Source organism: Lichenostomus cassidix, chromosome 8 (genome assembly GCF_008360975.1).
Source record: "Lichenostomus cassidix isolate B80296 chromosome 8, HeHo_3.0, whole genome shotgun sequence".
Classification (NCBI taxonomy): domain Eukaryota; kingdom Metazoa; phylum Chordata; class Aves; order Passeriformes; family Meliphagidae; genus Lichenostomus; species Lichenostomus cassidix.
Genome location: NC_139489.1, coordinates 27,339,723 through 27,363,427, shown reverse-complemented (window position 1 = coordinate 27,363,427; position 23,705 = coordinate 27,339,723). Strand labels below are relative to the sequence as shown.

The window sequence follows — 23,705 nt, the reverse complement described above, 5'->3', positions numbered from 1 at the left end:
TATTTCCTTAATTTGACTTTAAACTTTTGCCCAGAGTTTTAAGTATTCACTTGTTTTCTACAATATTCCCCTTTCTTAAGAGTTGCTTCTGAGAGAACTGCAAAACAATGTCACCCTTTCTGTGATAATACCAATTTTTTCTCTCTGTGGATTATACAGCCACTTTCAAGTTATGAAGTGCTAGAGTTAAACCCATCAGACCTTTTGTGGCTCTACAGTTGTCCCAGTTTTGTCTAAATCATTTCTGTACTCATGCTGCTGATTCTAGCTATCAGGATTTAGTTATCCTGTCAGACTCACTTATTTGCCTGATTGTATCTACTAGCTCATTTTTTCTCTGGTTTTATTTGCAGAAATTAGTTCAGATTTTCCCTTTTTATTTTTTGAGTATAAAACTGAATAAATTAAAATGAGGTTTGGAGTGTTGTTGTTTCTATAAATCTGTATAACACCTTTTTACTCTTTTGGAATTCCTGTCTTTACTCCGCCTTGAATTCTGTTTACATTTACACTCCAAGTACATTTAACTGCTGGATGTAATGAATTGTTAGTTCATTTCTTTACTGTAGTACAGAAATAGACATTTGTGATTTTGGTTCAACCTCCTTTCTCTATATTAAAATCTGGAATACTGAGTCACTTTTATTTCTCTACCACAAGCTGGATTGCAGAGAGGGAACATAAGTCTCCTTTCATCTATAATGATGCTACCAAACAGGCCTGTTGGATCTCTAGGTATTGTTCCAGAAAACTTCAGGAAGCATGGACTTGCCTCATACTAGTAATAGATCATTCCATTAATTCCTTTTCTTTATCCTCAGGTTCCTAGAACTAATTATCATCCCCATGCTCTGTGTCTTTGATCTCAAACCACAAGTGTAATGGAATCCTCTATGATTTTGTTTTTAGGAATCCATGGGAAAGAGTTCTGATGGGAAGGCTTATGTCATTACTGGAATGTGGAATCCTAATGCACCCATGTTTCTAGTACTTAATGAGGAAACTCCTAAAGGTAGCAGAATCTAATCTGCATATTTGTTTTACCCACCATGGGTTTGGTGTATGTAATTTCTCTTGGCAATCACAGTCCATGTCTAAGCACATGAGGTATTATGTTCCATCGCTAGGAATTTTTCTGTATAAACATGTGCAATACAGAGTTGTGAATAATTATTCATGGAACAGTGTGTTGCTGATATGGAGATGTTAAATTTGTGTTTGGGGCTGATGTGCCTGTCTCTGGTTATTGGGACTTTTTGATTCTAAGCATTTGCAAGTTGTTTTCTACCTGCTGTACTCAGCAAAGCAGTATGAGCAGCAGGCATTGGGCTTCTCCTCCTTTTAGTTGTGATTTACAAGTAGCATTTCATCCCCTGCATGGTGGGGCAGCTGGCAATGATGCATACAAGTGCTAGATTATACTGCACAGTTTCTTATTGCTGGAACTTCTATTCTCCAGTGGGATTTAAAAACTTTGAACGTCTATCTGGAGTTTGTTTTCTGTCCTGAGGCAGAGCTCACATCAGTTGCTTAAAGGCATCTCCAAGTACCTACAGCCAGTGTCACCCTTCCTGCCGATGGATATTCAAACCACATTGTTTCTAGTAGCATGTAACAGGGCTCCTTACAGTTCACAGTGTGACCTTACCCTGTGCATGCTCCTGTTGTTTGATGGGGATCATGTATCTTAATGGTGTTTTCTTTGCATGATGTCTTGCCTCTGGCTTTAAAACAAGGACATAATGTCTTTGTTTTTAAGTTTATCATTTAATTTAATTTAAAGTTCCTTGGTGCACTGGCTAATGCTCGCTGTCATTCTGTGCAACAGGCATGTAAGGTGTAGAACTCAGGCAGCTAAAAGAGGTGCAGTAGAATCATTAATTAAACAGAAAGGGTTTTCAACTTGAACAGCAGTGTACAAATTTAAACTTTGGCTGATTTTTCTCGTGTTTGTGTTCCAGATAAGCGTGTCTTCATGACAGTGGCTGTGGATATGGTTGTGACTGAAGTAGTAGAGCCAGTGCGGTTTTTGCTGGAGACTGTTGTGCGAGTGTATCCTGCCAATGAGCGCTTCTGGTACTTCAGCAGGAAAACCTTCACAGAAACCTTTTATATGAAGCTAAAACAGGTAATGCCTTTGGTTTTTTTAGAACATTTTGTCTCATCTCTTCTAAGTGGCCTTCGTAAAAATAAGTACGGCACCTGCTCCTCAGCAGTTTGTTTCCTTTAACCATTTATTTCAGGGCTGCTCTAATGCATAAGGATTAAGTAGCATGTATTCAGGTTCAGTGCCTTTGTGTCATGGTTTAACCCCAGCTAGCAAGTAATACCCACACAGCCACTCGCTCACTCCTCCACAATGGGATGGGGGAGAGAATCAGCAGAGTAGAAGTGAGAAAACTCGTGGGTTGAGATGGAGACAGTTCAGTAGGGAAAGCAAAAGCTGTGTGCTTCAAGCAAAGCAAAACAGGGAATTCATTCACCACTTCCTGTGGGCCCACAGGTGCTGAGCCATCCCCTGGGAAACAGTGTAACAGTGGCTTGGGAAGACAGCTGCCATCATTCCAAACATCCCCCCTTCTTCCTTCTTTACCCTTGCATGCCAAGCCTGATGCCACATGGTCCAGATCATCCTGTGGGTCAGCTGGGGTCAGCTGTCCTGGCTGTGTCCCCTCCCAGTTTTGTGTGCACCTCAAGCTGTTTTGCTGGTGGGGTGGGATGAGGAGCAGCAAAGGCCCTGACTGTGTAAGCTACTGCTCAGCAGCAGCTAAAACACACCTGAGTTATCAGCACTTTGCAGGAGAAACCCAAAGCACAGCCTCATACTAGCCACTGGGAAGGAAAGTAGCCCAGCCAAACCCAGCACACTTTGTAAACTGAATTGTAATGACTTGTGAGTCATTGGCTTTGTGGACTTAAACTGTTTTGTACCTGCCTGTTGAATTCTCCTTACTTCTCTACAATCCCACCTCTAAAGCAAGACATCTAAAGCAAGTCCATTTGACTGGTAAAATTGGGAAATGAGTCTTTAATTGTTGATTTTAAAATCAAAGGGCTACTGGCATTCACAATATGAAGAGAGATGGCTTTGAGAATATAACCCATTGAAGGCAAAGGAACCTAATGCAGAGGTTTGAGAGAGAGAGGCTGTTAATGATTGTAGCTCAAGTCCCTTCTCTTTTCGGCATTGGCTGAGGTATGAGAGATATGGCTGCCCAGGGTCACTGTAGAATGATGCACAGCTGCATCCTGCAGCCACTGTGGACCTGCTTTGTCCAAGACTTGTGTTCTGCTCTTGGCTCAGGAAGTGAGGAGCAGAGGCCAGTTGTACTGTGTGCATTGGAAAAGTGGTGCATCATCTTTTGCTAATGGAACCAAGGAGCAGAGATTTAATTTTACTGGGCCTAGTGGGAGTGTTTGAGTCATCATCTTTCTGTGGGGCACAGCAATAGGTCTGAAAAAACCAAGCTGTGTTGATATTTCCTGGGGAAACTGCTGTGTTTAACACTTAAGGAGCAAATAAGTCTCATGCAATGTTGTTTCTATATTTCTTCTAGAGATTAGCATAGCAACACAGAATTTAAGAAAATCTGAAAAAAGGCTACTGTTACATGCAAATAAGAATATCTGCATTTTGACATTAAAGAAAATACATTTGAAAATACTCTGCTCTCATCTGTTTGATGCTTTAATCAATTCAGTTTGCCTTTTTAACCACTTGCAGCTGTACCATTTTTAATTGGGTAATAGGGATGCTTTTTTCCTTCACCCCTTATAATGTGACAAACATACATTTCTCTCTTCCTCCAACAAACTCATGCATTTCTTCCTGCTACAAAATTTAGAGAGTCTGTTCTGCAGATCTTTCCTAAAGGAATATTTTTAATCCTAGTAATCTTTCTACAAGATGAGGTCCTGATAGTGATTGCCAGGATCTCTTTGGGTGACTTGTACCAAGCCTTTATTTCCCCAGTTGTCTTTTGGACAGTTTGCATTGCAGTAGCTATTCTTGCTGATACCTTTGAAAGATCCTGTATCTCAAGGTGCTGTTACTTAATCAAATCTTTAATGTTCTATACAGATGAGTCTTGCAGTTAATCAGAACACGTGCAAGGAGCTGAAGACTTGTAATTATTGTAACATACAGCAAAACCCACAGTACCTCATGCCTTACTCTCTCAAAAATAAAAGCTATAGGTAGCCATGGTTAATAACATTAGTGGCATCAGTACCTGATTGAGTTAAGCAATTACTTTGTAATTACTCAATAATGGTGTTATGTGACAGTAAAACAGGGCTAATGGCTCTAGTATTATCCTGCTAAATGTTACAAAATGCAGGGTATTTATGCCTACAGACCAAAATTCATTATCCTGACTTCATGAGAAATTCAGTCAGCAAAACTGGCTGATAATTGGAGCCTCTGCTTTAAGGAAAGCAGGTCTGAATGATTAATATAAAATAAATGAGGAAAGTTTTCTCCATATAGAATAATATATATTGTGTCAGTCTAAACAGTCCCTGTTTAAGCTGCTGTCTGCATAATTTCACTAGCTGGTTGAAATGGCAAGTGTTGGTCAGCAGTTCAGGTTTATCTCCAGTGTGGATATCATGAAGTCTTTCAACTTCATCATAACTTTGTTTTTCCAACGAATTGAAGGTACTCTAACTGAAACAGTGTTCTTTTTCATGGTTAATTTGATGTATTTAGTATGTTCCAAAAATTACCTTATTTTAACTGATTAGGCAAGATGCACAAAGAACAAAATAGCACAACAGTTTGGGCTGCTTCATTTAATACCATTGTTAGTTTGCAGTTATATACAATTCTCTAAAAATACAGTAATCACTGCATGTCCCTGAAAAATAACTCTGTTCATAACTGTAACTCAGAGGGAAAAGTAATACTCCTTTTAATTTAAAACTTGCAACTGCTTGAACTGTAGTTAACTGACTTTCATAAGAGCATCATCAAATCATTGAATGGTTTGGGTTCACAGGGACCTTCATTATCATCTAGTTCCCACCCCCCTGCCATGAGGTTCCATTACACTTCCCCATTTGAAGGAGTGTATTTCAAATTAAACTTTGAAGAAGAAAGATATATTTTCCTGGTTTTTTTAATGAGTAAAGCACTAAAAAGAACTTGTCACAATTTATGGCTCTTCAAAAGCATGAGGTTTTGTTTCTTCCTTGGTCTTGTCTTTGCCTACAAAAAAACTATTACCATTATTTTTTTTTCCCCTCAGGCATTCAGTTCCTGTTTCAGTTACTCCAATATTGTCCCTCTTTGTTCTCTCCTCTTTCCTTTAGCTGAGGTTTCTCTTTTACTTCATCTCATTATAGCTGTTTAAATTGGAAGGTGTTTTCTGTCATTGTTCTGGACAATATTGAAAATGGTTGTTAAGAGGCAGCTTTGGAATGAATGCAGTTTTATTTATATTTTCTACCTGTAGAACTGAGAGAAATGGAACTGTCAGATACTGCTATCTGCTTGTGCAAAGGCAAAAAATCTGAGGCAGCTAACTAAACTATGATTTAGCCTTTGATAGCCTTATTTTTCAACAGTGGGAACCTAATACATACCCATATTTTGGTCTAGTCTGAAGGAAAAAGCCACACAAGTGCTGGAGATGCGATTTATGAAGTTGTCAGTCTGCAAAGAGAATCTGCCAGAGAGGAAGAATTAGTCACCCCAACAAGTGGAGGAGGGCCTATGTCATCCCAGGAAGATGAGGCAGAAGAAGGTAAGGATAAACAAGCATTTACAGTTTCCATAGATAGTACTATTAATTTCTGCTGTTAATCTACTAGTTTAATTCTAAATACAACTGGTTTGGACAAAAAGATCACCAGTAATTTTCTAGTAGCAGTGATGGTATTTTTACCAAGCCATTGTTTGGATGTCTTCCAATAGCAGCAGCAGCAGCAGTGTGTCTGCTTTTCTGTGTGCTTCAGAATGCATTACTGAGGCACCTGTGCTCTGCCATCAAGGTAGAAAATGTTTTCCAAGGGTATTTGCTTCTGATCAGAAGCCATTTGCCTTGAACGTGCTGCTAAAGAGGGCAGCATGCAATCAGGGTTTTGAAATGGCAGGTTTTAAATGCCTGTTTGTGAAGAAAAACAAAAAAATAGCCCAGACAGACTCACCCTCATCCCCTAACTGCTTAGCATGTGATTTGTTTTCCCTCACTTCTGTCTAGGGCTTATTTCAAACTATCTCCTGGTTCAGTTGGGGAATTGCTTCAGTTCATGGACCCAGCATATTTGCCTGCCCCTTCCAAAGCTCACAATATTTCAATGTATTTCCCACTGGTGGTTTTTTTTTCTTTTTTTTTTCTCAGGGGGTGTTATTTTTTGTTTTGTTTTGTCTTTTTGAAGGCCCTTGGCCTACTGTTATCTCTATGTACTCTGAGGGTTAGCCCATAGCATTCAGAATAGGCTTTCTACATGCCATTTTTGATCTGGATTTCTGACCTACCAGAAATTGTGATAGTTTACCAAGTTATTCTTCAGATTTCTGAAACTTTTCTGTCAATACTGTAAAATGTCTTAGTTATGGGTAAGTATTGGATATTAGCTTGTGCAATATGAGTCAGAACCCTGGGATTAACACAAACTGGAGCAAGCAAGTGTGGTTAGTCTCTTCCAGTTATAAACCAAATTCCCCCACATATCCCAAGTGACACCAAGCTTGCAAAACCCACAGTCAGGGGCTCTTTGAACTTTCATCTGTTCCTAAAATGGAGGGGAATGGGCATAGACTAGCAGTGTCATTCCCCACTTTGTATCAAGTACCACTTCTGAATAGTAAAAATACTGGTTTTTCTGAAGGAGTTCTTCTATTTCATTGGTGTTTGGGATTGCTTTGCTGTTCATAGCAAGAGTTAGTTCAGATTTGGCCTTTGGAACTAATGGATCAGTGTAGTGTAATTCAGCTGTTGGTGTTCTTTTCCTTGCTGGATGTGAATTGTAGAGCCAAAATGATTTAATGATTTCTGGGACTTGTTTGATAAAGCAGAGTTTAAATAATTGAATACTTTTTTTTTTTCCCCAATATTGCTGTGATTGGGAAGAATAAAACTGTTCCAGACTGTGGTGAATGCAGGGCAATTGGAAATAGCATGGACACTGTCCTCTTGGTACTACTACAGAATGGCTTTATCTCATTACAGAGAAATAGTGTTCCACCAGAGCATGGACCTAAGTTTAACTTGGGTTTGGCTCCCTAATGCTAGTTTCCGTATTTGAAATGTAGATGACTTCCTAAGAGAAGACATTAAAAATACGATGCGCCTCTGTTCTCATGGAAACCACATTTAGAGTTCTGTGCTGAGTTCTCTATCCTGGAGGATATGCAGGTTCAATGAGTCATTTGCAGTTGTTCTAAATAAATCTCTTCATTCTTTTTTTTTTTTTTTTTTTCTTTTCAGGGTACTAATTATGATGGTGGAAAAAACCCCCTTGAGTTTACAATGTCTTGTCGTAGCCTTGGAAGAAGGCTTTTTCTTTTTTCAGTGTTAAGTGTGATAGCTACCTGGCTATATAGGTTCTTTTTACTCTTCTCTGGTTTTTTTTTTTTTTCTCTTTTTGCTTTTTCCTTTTGCCCACAAAATATTCTTTAATTGATTACAAAAGCACTATACATTGCATTTTTCCTGTACAAGATGCACTTTACCTGATTCCTTTGTACTCTGCATGCACACAGCTCACTGGGATGTCTTGTGCCATGAGTATATGAATAAAGATGGTCATAAAAAGAAGGCATTTTTTTCAATATTCTTTTTATTTTAATGAAAGGTCATACATGATACCTGCCAGTAATGATTTTAGATAATCACTATACTAAAGTTAGGCCTAATATCTTTCCACAACTGATGTGGGAAATGGAGATCATACACTCTCTGAATACCATTCTTAGCTTTTAATATTTTTTCTCATTTTAGCTTTTTTTTTCATGTGAACAGCTGTATTAAAAAAATTAAGACCTTTGCTAAGATTGTGCAGTTGTTACTTAGAGATCTTTCAGGTCAACTTCACTTTAATTTTTTAATTACTGATATTGTAATAGATTTTTCTTGCAACCCAATCACATATGGTTCCTTGCTTTGGAGATGATAATTTAAAAATATATTTAATATTAATAATCTCTTGTCAAAATCTCTTGAGTAAATGTGAAGTGCACTCCTTAATAAGAAGCTTTCTATTAAATTCTAATTACAATTTAAAAAATATTAAAATACATAATGAAGAAGTTCTTAGACTTTCTGGAAAAGTTTCAAAAAAGTGGATTTAAGTATCAACTTTTATTAATATGCAGAAAAGTTCACTGTTAATATTTAATTTTGAGGAGAACCTTGTAAAAAGGTGCAGAACACAATTGGTTGAACTCCTTTTTCTTATTTTGGGAGCATTAATAAAGGTGAGAGTATGCCCAGAATCAATGGTGTGGACACTGCAGTATGGGAAAAAGCAAAGCTCAGAGAGCATTTTATTGCAGTGTTGTTCTGTGGTAGGATGAAGTGACTGGCTGCACTTGTGAGCTTAAGGATTGGGGAAAATAGCTTTCCAGCAGAAGCATTTAAAGGAGGATGAGTCTTAGGTATGAATAACAGGGGGAGAAAGGAACAAATACGTTGGCTGCTTTTAGCAGCAGTGCTTGCTCAGACCATATGTGAAATTATGACCTTCCTTTGGCGCTAATAGTTGGATTTTTTTTTAACTATATGTAACATTTTAAGAGAACACTAGGTAACTCCATTTGAGCTTTTTCTGGAGTCAGAATAATGTTGGATGGTTAAGGATCACTGTAAGCAGGAACAGTTCTGTTTAAAACCAGAAAACATTCTTTAACCTGATTGTTACTGAGTTGAAGATACCTTTGCTGGAGCTTTCTGTGGTGTCAGGTCTGGTTATGAGCTCTTGTTCCCATCTCTGAGTTGGCTGCAGAGTAAGCACAGAATGGTTAGCAGATATCCTGAAACAGGCAAAAGGCAATTCAGGTAGAAGATGACTTGCTTGCCAAAAAGAAGCTTCTGACCATGAGTTGTAGGGTGCCTTGGAATACTCTCAAATGACTTCCAGGAATGGAGAACTGTTTCTCTTTGTGTTCTGTTTGCCAAGAGAAGAAATAAAAAACTTAAGAAGGTAAAACTTTTAACTTCCTACTCTGTCCAGCTCTCTGAACACTAAGAACAAAAAGGAAAGGGTAGACAAAGAAGAATTAACTTCAGAGATATGAAAGTTCAGTGTGGAGATGGTAGGATTTGACATTGAAAACAGACATAAAAGAATAAGGGATGTGAAAGTTTAAAAAAACCTCTGGGTGTGTTGTGTTGGTCACACAAAAGGAAGGTGTCTAGAGTAGGTAAGAGGTGGGCAATACTAACTGATCAGAGCTCATCAGTCACACTCCATCAGAATGCTGTGCTAAATGGTGTGGGTGGCTAGAGGCTGTTTTCAGCACTCAGGAAAGCAAAGGAGTAGAGGAGGTGATGTTTTAGGAGTCAATAGAACTATGGAGAGATTATTTAGTGATAAAATAGGGGTTATGATGAGAACAAATGAGGGTGACTGAGTGAGGAACATGACATGAGTAGTGTTGAAATAGTCAACTCTGCATTTTAATCCAAATTAAAAATAGCTCGATGTGCTTCATAGGAACTGTTTGTTATATTAATCCAACACAGAATAAAGTTCATGGGACCTAAATAACATCAGTTAAATCTGTCTAAGAGTCTTCTTGCTATCTCTGTAAAAATGAACTAAAACTTCACAATTCCTAAGTTCATGAGGTCATTTGGCCAGTGGCTATGTCCAGACAAGAACCCTTTGCTGCAGTTCCACAGGAGATGAGATTTAAAATACAGAAGAATAGAATCCTAAGAATGGCATCCGAATGAGAAGAAAATATTCCTGATGAGCCTGAAGTCATTTTATGGACTCTACTGTCCACAAAATAATCCAAAACGGATTATTTTCACACCTTACAAGTTCACTTGTATCATTAAAAGTCATAAAATAAATGCACTCAGTTGACTTCTGCAGCTATTATTTTGCTGCCAGGAGGAATGTGATATTTTCCTTAATATATAAAAAAATACAAAAAATACTGAGTGCAGAGGACTTGGTATTTTTAATATGGTGGCAGTTGATAGTTGCAGTTGTATTTAGATTTGTTCATGCAAGTAAGGCCTTTCTGTTACAAGGTGAGTATTGGGAATGTTTCAAATCTGAAGCACTTCTGTGGGTTACAGAAGTCTTTAATGAAACTGCAAGGTTATAAATGAAATGGAAAATTGTGGATTTTTAAGGTTGTTTCTGTTCACTCTGTGGGTAGGAATTTTTTTCTTTGATAAAATTTGTTCCCTGCACTAACTTTGTGGGGTTCAAGGCTAAACATAATTCTCTAATTCTGGCCTGTGGTTCCTGAATGCTCCAGGGAAATCTGTTGATGCCTTTGGTTTATTTTTGCAGAATGATAGAAAAAGACATTTTCAAACAAAGGTGGTTTTCAGTTTGGTGGGTACATAGGTGAATTCTGTTTGGATTTTAAGCTTTTTGGGCTTTTTTATAGCTTTCATAAAATCTTTTCAGATTGTGGTACAAAATAGACACAAAATGGGCATAAATGGGTGTTTTCATCTTGTCTGGAAGCAATTGCAGGTTATTTTGACTGATTTGGATGCTTTTATTCATTAGTGGTTGTCTTTTCTTGTCTACCTTTAAACAGTACAAAGCAATTTGAAAAAGGATTTTCAATCCTGCTGGCTTACTAGGAATTAAAACTCCCTATTGCTAAAGGATCTTCTCAGGTTTCCACTCATAAATTTTGGGTGGCATCAAGCTGCCACTGTTTATACAATTCCACATTTCATATAATTTAAAAAAAATTAACCACTTTTTTATAACAATAATTAAAAAGACTGTTCTCAACCAACAATTCCCCTAACCTCCAAGTGAGATTCTTCTCTTTTTTAGCTTTGGTCATTTCCTTTTTGATATTTTGTAAGTGTGAGTGCTTTATGATCTAAGTGCCTTGCATGCTGCCTTGGCACTTAAAGTAAATGCCAGGCAATATGTAACTTCTCAGTGTTTTCAACACTGATATTTGTATTTGTCATTGATTATATCAAAGATGGGAGCAGGTAGTAATCTACAAATTCATAAATTACTAATGCACTGCCTTAGAATTGTGCCAACATCTCCACTTTTGTTTCCTTGCCTGTTGTTGGAGATGTCAGCTATCAGCACAGTGTGTGTGGAAGATGTTTGTGTTTACAAGACAATCTCCACTGTGCAGCATTTCCTTGGTTTTGTCATCTGTGTGGGAGCAAAACTACTGAACTGAAGCAATAATTCTTCTCTGCTCTCTTTTATTCAGCTTTGAGCATTTGTACATCCAATTGAGAGATCTCATGGGGGCTCAATTTCATTTGCACTACACGAGGGGAGGTTCATCTCTTGGATGCCCAGTTAAGGTTTATTTTTGGGACGTTTTAAAATAATTCTCCTTTCATATGACAGTGATGCAGGGCCTGTGTTGAAAGGACATGATACAGAACAAAGATTGTGTTTTAAAGGTAGGACATACGAGATACATGAGGATATAAGAGGGTTTGAAAAGCAGAATTTGTTTTATTAAGAAGAATGCTGTTCCACCCTCTCAGTGTTTATCAAATACAGGGTTTGGAATCCAGATTTTGTGTTGCATAAAGAAGCAATTAAATTTGCAGGCTGTTTGCAAGGTAATCAAAATTGTGTGTTTTATTTGCATTAGGTTTTGCTTGAATCATTCTAGGTGGAAAATGCTTATTCGTAAGAAGAAATGAGAATCAAAGTAGTGTTTCTTTCCTATTACTGGTTTGCTTTTAGTGAAGAATTCTGTTATCTTTATTTTTGTTTTTTTCTCTCTTTACATGTACTTCAGTAGCTGCCAAATTAATTTTTTTGCAAGTTAGTTATGTAACTAACATGAGCAGAAGGTTCTTGTAAGAAGAATTCAATGCAAGTTGTCTTTGTTCAGATTCATTAATCTGTATTTTTTTGTTCCTGATTATTCCTCTTCCCTCTAAATAATATACTGATGATTGTCATTTCATAAACCAGTTATTTGGAAACCATTTGGGAATCCCTTTGTGTTCATCAAAATATTTTGTGATGCTCTAAAAAGTTGGACATCTCTGCAAATCTGCCTTATTTAATACTGGAATGACTTTCATGGCTTAAACTTTTTCACTCTCATCCCTTCTGGCAGAACTATAGTTTGTGATCTGTAATTTTCTGTTACCTTATAAATGAAAACTTGCTCTTTTATTGTGGCCTTTCTCACAATCTTGTATGTACGGAAAGATTCCATGTCAATAACACTTTATTTTGTGCCCTGATAATATGCTGCCAACTTCAGCTCCCCCTTCATTTCTGTTCTTCTCTTACATAAAAATCAAACTGCTCACATTTGAAGTATTCCAGTTCTATTCCCACCTATCTTGATGACCTGATTTCCTTCTCCTTCATGCTGCTTCAACTTTACTATTTTTTAGTTCCACCTACTCTTTATTTCATGCATAATAGATTCTCAATTAAAACTCATTAAATGTCCTTTTTTCTCCTTCACATCAGTACTCAAATGCCACCTGTTCATTTTTTTAATCTGCTTTCTTCATGCTTTTCTATTCATTTTAGGAGACAATTCAGTTATTTACATCTATACTCAGCATCTCTGAAACAACTCTGTTGTTTTCCACCTTGTTTTTCTTTTTGTTAACTGAAAAGGGAGTTTGACTTCTGAGGTATTGTCATATTTCAGGTGAACTAGTAGATTTCCTGAAGAATAACTGAATCAAATGGAAAAGCTGCTCTCTATCTTATAATTGGTGTAAAATATGGATGAGGGGAATATTGTTTAAAGCCAAATTTTTATATGTGATGCAAAAAAAGGCCCACTGAAAAAACAACCATCCCAAAACAAACAAAAAAACCCCTTTCACTGTAAAACTGGGAAGATGAAAAACATTCAAGCACATTAAATACCTCAAGTTTTGTTGTCACAAGTAAGAGTCTTTCACTGGAATTTATTTCTTCAAGCCAAAAATGGGAATGCCAGTAAACAAAGTTGAGTCTGTTCATCCCTGATCAGAGAGAGGAATCTCTGTGCTGTCTGACCTTGCTCTGAGTTGGTTTCTCATAGGATTTTGTTACAGTCTTTGCCCACCCTGATAATGCTGCTCTAGGTACTGATGTTACCTTCTGAGGATGCCCTCTATTTGATACCCTGCACTATCAAAATAAAAGATGGGAAGGGAAGGAAGAGGCCAAGATTTTGTGGTTTTCTGTGTGTGGTTTTTTTCCTGTGGAGTATTTGCTTATGCTAATTTGTCCTTTGAGGAAATAAGTAGATTATTGTAGAGAAGAAACAATAAAGGCTAAATTGTTTGGGGTATTTTTGGGTTGGTTTTTTTTGTGTTTGTTTGTTTTTTGAAAGTGAGATGTGCTAAAATTGGTCAGGAGAAAGAAAGTAATTGGCATAAATTGCAGGTTAGAAAATATTAGGCAAGAGCTGAGAAGTATCGTCAAAAGAGCAGTAAAGTCCTTAGAATGAACTGACAAAATAATGTATATCCATAGACTGCTAATCTTTTCTATTAGATTGACTCTTTTCTAGCTTGTTCTTGAATGCCCCTGCAGGTTTTTGAGAGGTGACTTTTTACACATTTGTAAAATACAAACCTCATCACTGTCTGTGACAAGGTGACTGTGCAGTGGGCAGGGACAGGCAGTGGTGCTGGACACCTTGGTTGTAGCAGGGACTCCAACGCTGAATTCCTTAGTGTGCTTTTCATTAAATCATTGAGACAGGGACTGGACAAGGGGAAAATGATGTGGTTGGAGGGTTGGCTGAGCTGCTGGGAGGAAAGAATCAATCAGTGTTGCAGGCTGGCTGGCGGCCAGCAGCTAGTGGTATGTTCCAGGGATCAGTGTTGGGATCAGTGATGTTAAATGTCTTTATTAATTGCCTGTGTGACAAGACCAAGTGTACCTGCAGCAGGTGTGTGGCAACAGCAACTTGAGGGGAGTGCTCAGGGTTCTGGAAGGCAGGGCTTCAATTCAGAAAGACATGGACAGGCTGGAGAAAGGCACCAGCAAGACCTTGTGAAATTCAATCAAGGCAAGAGCTGGGTCCTGTATCAGCCACAGAACAACCTCCTGTGACAAGACGAGCTGGACATGAGCTAGATAAAAAGTGACTTTTTCAGAAAAGTATCTGAAGCTCCCAGCAGACAAAATGCTGAAAACAAGTCAGCAGTACATCCCTGTAGCACAGGCAGCTGAGCAGAGCGTGGGCTGTTTGCAGGAGCCCAGGCAGCAGGGCCAGGGGAGGATCAATCCCCTCTGAGCAGCACCTGTGACACTGGGTTTGCAGGGCAGTCACTGTTGGGCTCCCCACTGCAGCACTCACACTGACACTCTGGCCCATGGCCAGTGGCCAAGCTGGCCAGGTGGCAGCAGCACATGGTGTACAGTGAGGGGTTCAGGGAGCTGGGTTTGGTTCAGGCTGGAGAGGAAAATGCACAGAGGAGCATCTTCCTGCTGTCCACATCTGCTACATCAGAAGAGTTAGTGAGGATGGAGCCAGACACTTCTCAGAGGTGCCTGATAACAGGCTGAGAGGCAACAGACAGCAGACACAAGTTGGAACCTGGGGAATTCTGGTTAGCTAAAAGGACATTTTTGGTGGGTTGGTTTGCTTGTTTGTTTTTAGACCATCAGAGTAGTACTAAGTCAGCAAGTAGTGGAACAGGTTGTCCACACAGATTTTACAACCTCCTTTCTTGAAGGTGTTCAAGATTAGCCTTGTATTGTGGTTTAACCCCAGCTGGCAGCTCAGCCTCACACAGCTGCTCATGCACTCTTCCCTGCTGAGATGGAGGAGAGAGTCAGAAGGGTAAAAGTGAGAAAACTCGTGGGTTGAGATGAAGACAGTTCAGTGGGGAAAGCAAAAGCTGTGTGCTTCAAGCAAAGCAAAACAGGGAATTCATTCACCACTTCCCATGGGCAGGCAGGTGCTGAGCCATGCCCTGGGAAACAAGGCTCCATCCTGTGTAACAGCGGCTTGGGAAGGCAAATGTCATCCCTCAGAAGGTCTCCCCTTCCTCCTTTTCCTCCTGCTCTGCATGGTCTGAAACACCCCTTGGGTCAGCTGGGGTCAGCTTGTCCCCTCCCAGCTTCCTGTGCATGCCCAGCCCTTTGCTGGTCCCAGGCAAGCCCAGCACACCTCTCACTCAGGTCCCACAGTGACCTGATCAAACAGGAGCTTGGAGTAGATCAGACTAGCTGATCTCCAGAGGTCTCTTCCAGCCCAAAGTGTTATTCCATGCTGATACCCTACAGAGCAATGCTTGCTATGGGAGTGGGATCCTTCAGGCTTGCTTTAAAAAATCTCTAAATTCAGGGAACTGGTTCATGAGGCATGACCTTTTTGTCAGTTTTGTGAATCATGTTGCAATTCAAAACAAAACAGAAAACCTTTGAGAGCCACTGTTACCTGAGGTAGGCTTAAAGCCTGTTTGTGTGTGCACACATTCACAGCCCCAAGGATTGCTCCCTTGAGATGTCATCCATAATCCACCTTCTGGGATGAAGTTTTAAGTTTTATTGCCGAGTTGTTGGCTCTGAGAGGTCAGGGCAAATACAGGAAGAAGGGAGAAATAGGCAGAACATTTAGAAGAACCAATCTCTGGCTTTCCCAGCAGAATAAAGATGGATTAAATCATGCTTTGGCTAATGCTGCTGTCTTACAGATGCTATGGAATGTGTAAAAAAATGTATAAAAATACTCAGAGAAGAATATCTACAGTTAAATATCCCTCCCATGGCATCTTTTTTTTCCCTTAGTTTATACCTTAGTGCTTTAAACAGGTTAGAATATGTAAATGCTGTTTAGAATGGAAACAAAGTAAAGAATTTTAAGGCTGTTTATTCTCTCCCCTTTGCCTTGTTCTACTTTAAATTTTGGCATTAGTGTCTTTTGAAAAGGAACATATGGCATTTCTAATTAAGGCCTGTGATTTTCTGGCATATAACTGAATAATACATTTCAAACACTGCCAAGCCTTCCAGATGAAAGCATTTTCTGGCTGAAGCACTGGAGGGTGTGTGCTGTGTAACACTGTCTCCTTCAGAACTTCGAAGAATTCTGTGTGGAATACCAGCATAGTGAGGAATCAAGCAGTTTGTTTCTTTAGTCTGATGTCAGTATTCCTTGGCTGCACAGACACTTGTGGATGCTTGGATGGGATGGTTATCTGAGCATGTTATTCCAGGCCCACATGATCTCTTCTGGGTTTGGGAGTCATATAATGGCATAAAACCATCCCTAAGTGTTTAATTCTTAGTAGTTGTGAGGTTTCATTTGAAGCAATCTTCTCTTTGCCATGCACTATGACCTTTAATGTCACAGTCTTGGGTTTTTTCTGCTCATCCATGAACTTACTTCAGGTAAAAAAGGGATTTTGTCCTCGGAGAAGGCTTCCTGAGCTCAGGGTACCAAAGGGACCTGGTGTAATGAAATAGCATTATCTACTGTGCTTTAAAAGAAACTTCTCTTTATGTGAGGTCTGGAGTGGATGTGACTTTTAGGAAACACTGTGAAAATTCATTAAATAGAGTGTTGACAGCCTTGGAACTTTTCTCACTTAATGCTTTTCTAGGTTCCAGTCCTTTCTCCTGTAATATTGCTTTGAATTATTCCCTCGTCCTGTTCCTTTAATCTTCATGATAAGTCTATTAATACACTTGTTTTGTAAAGTCTGCTAAACAGTCTTTATGATTCCACTAAAATTTTGTGTCTTTTTATGCCTTTAAAACTGATAAGTGAGAAAAAAATTGTCTGAGACCTATATGTATGCATCTTTAGTGTGTGTGCTCTGGGTAAACCTGTGCATGCTTTTTTTTTTCTTGTTTTTTCTTTATTTTTACAGAGAGTGATAATGAACTCTCCAGTGGCACTGGTGATGTGTCAAAGGATTGTCCTGAGAAGATTTTGTATTCCTGGGGAGAGTTACTGAGCAGATGGTAATGCTTAATTTCTTACAGTAGATTTTAGATACTAACCTTTTATTTGGTTTATGACACTATGTGCTCCTGAGCAGGAGGTTTGAAATTCTTCAGCTTACACAGTTTAAAAACTAAAATGCAAGATGCATTGAAGTGTAGTTTTGAAACTTAATTTAAAGGGGATTGGGATAGAGAACTTGGAGTGGTTTTTTTGAGAAATCCTTGCCACAGCATGTGCAAAAGTCTGGTTTTGTTAAGTGCTTGAGTGTTTTTGTATGTGCTCACACAGCAGGTATGAGTCTTCACAGGCAGAGCTATCTGGTCATTTGGGTGTTAAATCCTCAAGAAACTCAGTGCCAGGATAGGGCAGACACAGCAACTCCCATGTGTGCTACCTAAGCCATTTGTGCCAGCTGCTGTACATTTAATTTGTTCAGAAGCACTTTTTCTGTTTTTTTAATATGCTATATGTAAGCCCTTTAAAAAAAAAATCAAGAAAGACTTTGAATCCTCACTGAAGCTGTTTCTGTTGGTTAATAAACCAAACCATTAGTAAGCTCAGGCTATGTTCTCAACAGTGTTATTTCTGTTGTTAATTAAGTGCTTCAGTAGCAGTGCATAATCTGTGCCAAGAGAGGAAAAAGTCTGTGTGTTTGCTGCCTCAGAGAGACCTGAGCAAGTGCCAGAACCACTTACTTGGTTTTTTCCCTGTGTAAGTAATAGCTCTGCTCCTGGAGACAAAAATAATCAGAGGCCCTTAATCTAGAATTGGTGGTTTCCTTTTCCTAACTCCAAAAAGAGAGCTGAACAGCATTTTTAAGGATTTATTTGGGCAATTCCTCCCTTTACTTGGCCACTTTGTAGCTTTGGAGAAACAGCCTCTTACTGCTAAGCTCATCTGTATAGAGATCTCACAGAAACCTTTCTGGATGAGGCATCACAGGGTTTTACTGAGCTTAGCTGAACCTTCCCTCTGGAGCTCTCTCCTCCTGGTTGGTTTTCACTATTCTAACCAAGTTTCTCACCTTAATCTAAGATCCACTATGGGAAGATGCTACTTTTCAATTTACCTTTTTTAAAAATTCATTTGTCAGTTGATTCTTTTGTTATTAACCTGTGTCTTTCACAAATACTTGGACTCTGTGGATTAGCATGCTGAAGTAAAGACACCCACAGCTCGTTGTCTGACGTTTCATGTAACCAAATATTTCTTCTGGTTACTCAAGTATACTGATCAATGAGACAAAACATTTAAGACTTTTGGAATAAACGATTTTGGAGTCCTAACATAATTTACACATAACTTAGAGAGTTGTTTAGTTGTTAGTTAAAACAGCTTAAAATTAGTTTAGTTGTTAGTTAAAACAGCTTAAAATTAGTTAAAAAAGGGGTGAGAAATGGGAGATCCTAGCCTGTTCAAAGACTAGCAAACATTTCTTCAGGAGTGTCACAAGCAATATTAACTCTTAAGAGAAATTCAAGTCTGTAAACTGCTTGAATTCTTGAATAGTGTTATGTTACATATTAAGAACAAAACTTAGAGTAACAGATGAAAAATGGTAGGGATTTGAAGACTAAAAATAAATTGAAATAAAACCTTCTAGTGTATTGAAAACTGCATCATATGTTAGTAGAAGGTCTGTGCGCTTGTAAAAAAAGTAAATAAACAAAAATTAACATTTCCACTTGGCGAACCAGTGTGCTGGTTTGTCTCTTAGATGAAAGATTTCTGGCATTTCAATTGCTTTTTGTAATTTCATTAAAATGTCACTGTAACCTTGTAACTTGATTACGCTGTAGCCTTGTACTCAGCAGAAACACTGCTCCAAGACTCCCCTTCAAGCATATAAATGGAAATAAGAATAAGATAATTTACCAAAAAGATAGATATTACATTACTTTTCAATTGTTTTTTCTATTTATTTTACTATTTACTGCATCTTCAGCATTAAAGTTTTTCTTGCCAGCTAAGCTGGTTTAGCTGACCGGTCAGCTATTTCTTAAAAGCAAAACAGTGTCAGTGATCAATAACACTCTTTGATCAGAAATATTTGTTTGTCAATTTGGAGCACAGTCTGTACCTTGCTGCTCTGTATCCTTGCTCTCTGGTATTTTAAAATTGGCTTTTTGAGTTTTGTGCAGGAGAATTGCAGCATTTTGTAACAAAGATGTCAGCATCCATGAATGGTGATCCCCACATGATATATGATATAAGACAGGCTTTTATTTTATGCTCATTTCTGTTCTGAGCAAGGATTATGGATGCTCCAGCTGTTTCCCAAAGAGCCATTCAGTACTTGGAAAGTTTGGCTGTGGAAGTTAGTTATGCTGTCCAGCATGTTGCTAAAGTACTACTTCTGCTACAAAATAGAAATACAGGACAGAGCCAGTAAAGTCTGGTTGCTTAATTCTCAGTTGGGATTATGTTTAGGGTGGTGCTGCAGCATGTGTGTTAGTTGTTGCCTTATTTGTATTGTTTTCCTGGTGTTGCTGAAATCTTCCCTGTTACATTTCTGTGGGAATATCCTTTTTTAGCTGTTTATTTGATCAGCTTGCCCTGTCCTTAGGGGAGCCCTTCTGTGTTTCTCACATTACACATGACCAGATCCATGTAATAACCAAACTAATCCACAACTTGAGCTTTAGCTTTCTGATGTATTTACTGTGTATTTATTCATCATTGTGCATGTCATAATTCTACAACTGCTTAGAGTATCTAGCCTTAGAATCCTAAAGTAGTTTGGGTTGGAAAGGACCTTAAAACTCATCTTATCCAACCCCCTGCCATGGGCAGGGACACCTTCCACTATCCCAGGCTGCTCCAAGCCCCAGTGTCCAGCCTGGCCTTGGACACTTCCAGGGATCCAGGGGCAGCCACAGCTTCTCTGGGCACCCTGTGCGAGGGCCTCCCCACCCTCCCAGGGAAGGATTTCTGCCCAAGACCCATCTAACCATACCCTCTGTCAGCTTAAAACCATTTGCCCTTGTCCTGTCACTGTCTCCTCATGTAAAAGTTCTCTCCATCCTTTTTATAAGCTCCTTAAAGGTACTGAAAAGCCATCATAAGATCTCCCTGGAGCTTTTCCTTCCCCAGGCTGAGCACCCCCAGCTATCCCAACCTTTTTCCAACCCCTGGAGCATCTCCATGGCCTCTTATGAACCCACACAAGTCCTTTAAGTCAAGTGCTTAGTGCTTTTAATGTTTCTGTGAATATTGGTTTTCTTTCTAGCTCTTCCCCATCACAAGACCATTAGGCTAATATGACTGGCTGCAAAATGGACTGAAAAAGAAACTAATTTTTATTTGGATATCTGAGGGATGAAGTTTGAAATTACTTGTATTGCACTGCTCATTTAAAGTTAGAAATTATTATTGTTTTTAAAAGAATAAGGGCATTATATAATCACACTCTTCAATTCTCAGGTGATTTGGAAAAATGGGGATATCAACCCTGAAGCATAGGGTGAAGAAATCAGTTAGGGCACCTTTTAAATTTAAACAACAGTATCAACTATTAATTTCCTAATGAACTGTTTCATAGAATGTGTAATCTAAACATTTACTACAAATCCAGGGTCAAATTGCAGTTTATTTAATTAATCACAGCTTGCTGGCTTTTGGCCAAATAGCCACTCTCACTACTCTCCTACCAGGAGAGCTAGAAAGCACAACAGTGGTCAAAGCACTTAGCACAGCATTTCCTACAGCAGGAAGAGCAAAGAATCAGCTCAGGCAGCCTTCTGCTGCACTGCTCTGAAAATTGTTGTGAGTCTAAGAAAGCTTTAATCTACATGAGAAAACACTTTTATATTGAAAAGGGCTTTTCAACTTCTGTGCCTGAAAGCTCTGTAACACTGTGCATGTGCAGGGATTTTTGTATTCCTACCTTTCTTGCTGTGTGTGTGCAGCCAGATGGTAAAGCACCAGCTCAGACCAACGGGCAGGTTTGTTTGGAATGGTGAGGTTGTATAAAGGTATGTGCAAGTGTTCCTGTTTTGTGGGACTTGGAACGTACTCTTGGCATGAAGTGTGGAGCTAGAACTTCAGTCTCTATAATAATACTTTTAAAATGGTCTTTTATATTTTCCAAAATTCACTTTTCCGTACAGCTTACATTATTTTTAATCTATTTTTCTTAACCTAAGCTAAAACATATATGTTGAACAAATATTTATATTGCATTGTCTGCACAGATGGCATATGTTTCTCTTTCAATTCAAATTGTTTTTGACTAGCCAACTTTGTTCAATTTCTACAGTTGTTTATTGTTAATTTTCATTAATGTCTCCACACTTAAAGAATTTGGATATCACTACATTTTGCCACTGGTTCTTACTGTAAATCCTTGCAGAGTTTTTGCTTTCCATTTGACAAATACTAACTACTGTAACCAGTGGAAGAAAAGTTTGTGTTGCCAGTTGCTGACTCTGCTTTAGAGAATAACTTTCAAGATTTTTAATGTTTTTATTTTGACTCCTGTAGTTGACGTGCAACAGGCAAAAGATCATCTTTGTTTCAGGCACAATAACCTTGTTGTGAGACCAAATGGATTGTCCACCCTGGTCAAGAGTGGTGTTCCAGAAGCCCTGAGGGCAGAGATCTGGCAGCTGCTGGCAGGATGCCATGACAACCAGGCAATGCTGGACAAATACAAGTTACTCATCACAATGGTAAGAGATTTATTAGTTGTTCTTCCCTTCTTTCATTTGCTGTTCTTTCCTTGGGTTGAGAAGAATTCTGCTGGGCAGCAGATTCAGTCTGTGGTAGAGAGTGAAAGCAGAAGAGTGAAACAGCTGGACTTGTTGTAAGCAACTGAAATGGTGATGATGTGACTTTACCTCCTGCCATGGGAACCTGCTGCATGGCATTAGCAATAGAAAATGCTGACCTGTATCTGTAGTAATGCTTGACATTTAGCTTTCTACTCTCTTGCTGTGATGGTAATAAGAACATCAACTTATTGTTCAGGTGTTTGCTTGTGGGTTTTTTAATAAACTCACATCCATCACTTTGTTTTTCTAAAAGTTTGCTCTAATTTTAGGGGTTTCAATACTTAAAAAAACCCAAACCCTCACAGAATTGAGTATTTCTTTCTTCTGTTTTTTTATTTTTAAAAAGAATGTTAAAACTATTTTTATCTAGCAGGAAACCACTCTCCTTGCTGTATGGGTGAGCTGAGAGGAGAATAATTTTGGGAATCAATTCCCACTCTGTGTCCTAATGTCATCAGTGCAGTCAGTAAACATTCTGAGAAGTCTGTGGAGCTGTTTGATCTTCTCAGATCTGTCATGGCAAGAGGAAGGACCTCTGTGTTGTGTCAGAGGTGATCTCAGCGTTTGGGGTTCTGAAACTCTGCCACTGCAGGGCTGTTCTAGCTCTGGGAAGAGCAGCAGTCACAAATCTGCTTTTAATGGCACCTACAGATGGAGATCATTTTATATGTTACTCAGAGCAAGTGTTGGATTTGTTATCTGCGTTCTGAATTATCTGTCCACACAGAAATTCTGGGGTAGATGTTGTTACTCAAAGTTTCCTTTCATAATGTTGTCATATTGTTTTGCTTCTTGTGCTTTTAATTTGACATAATTAATTATGTTTGTGAAGTTTAGAAGCATCCCCAGAGTGAGAGCTGTCTGGGTGGCTTATTTTTTCTTTACCAACAAGGAAGGATGTTTTGATAGTGTAAATTTTTCATTTTGATGTTGTAGCTGGGTTATATTTTCCTTAGAAACCATTCACAGGACATCTGTCAGCTGCATGTTGCATCAAAACCACTTCTATTATTTGCTTCTGCTTTCCAAAAGTGGGAAAGATGTTTGTGTCACAGTGGAGGAGGGAGTGGGAAACTTCTAAAATGCAAAGTTTACCTTGATGCTGGGGCATTGTGCCTTAAAAGTTCCTTGGTTACACTTGGCTACTATAGAAATATTGCAGTGATGTGTATTTTGGAAGATGATTTTTGTACAGTATTTAATATGAAATATTAGTGTTACAGATCAAAAATTTAAATCTTATGCCGAACTGAAGCATTTATGCAAACTGAGTTTTTTTCTAAAATAAATAATTTTCCTTCTGCAATCACAAAATTTCTTCTATATTTTGACTGCTGGTGATCACATCATTTGGCAGTAAAAGATTCATGAAAGAAATGAACAAGAGAGAGCCTGTGCCATACCCATGGTGGGCCCATTTTTGGGAAGAGTTAATATGGGATGCTCCATAAAAAAAAGTCAACTCATTTTTATTGAAATGAATTCTTATCTGATATTTATGTCTGTGAACAGAACTTTTCAGTTTCATTTTGGTGTGTCAGTAATGTGAACTAAGCAGAGAGAGTAGTAGTATATATATATTTTAGTAGTATGTACCACTAAAAGCTTGGTTCTAGTGTTACCTTATGTGTGTCAGTAATTACAATTTAATAATACTAAGCTTCAGAGGTATTTGGGTATTAATGACTGTTCATTTGCTTCTCTTTTATGAGAAAGCAAAACTGATTTTGGAGGCCACTAGAAAAATCTCTGCCATGATACTGTCACAGCTTGAAAGATGAACCCAATATCTGGAATTATTAGTACTGAATACCTGATTTATGGTTGCCTTTTGTGGCAACAGAGCAAAATCTGGTAAAAACTCTGACTTTACTACA

The 23,705-nt window shown here is 38.5% G+C and overlaps 1 protein-coding gene across 3 annotated transcripts in view; it reads left to right on the top strand.

The window, feature by feature from the left end:
• RABGAP1L (RAB GTPase activating protein 1 like) overlaps window positions 1–23,705 on the top strand; it is a 214,745-nt gene that overhangs the window by 29,865 nt on the left and 161,175 nt on the right. For all 3 annotated transcript variants that reach the window (XM_085068653.1, XM_085068654.1, XM_085068652.1), the window contains exons 9-13: window positions 910–1,012; window positions 1,962–2,128; window positions 5,603–5,747; window positions 16,980–17,073; window positions 21,576–21,726. In XM_085068653.1, coding sequence (XP_084924779.1) covers window positions 910–1,012; window positions 1,962–2,128; window positions 5,603–5,747; window positions 16,980–17,073; window positions 21,576–21,726 — 660 coding nt within the window. The remainder of the gene's footprint in view (window positions 1–909; window positions 1,013–1,961; window positions 2,129–5,602; window positions 5,748–16,979; window positions 17,074–21,575; window positions 21,727–23,705) is intronic.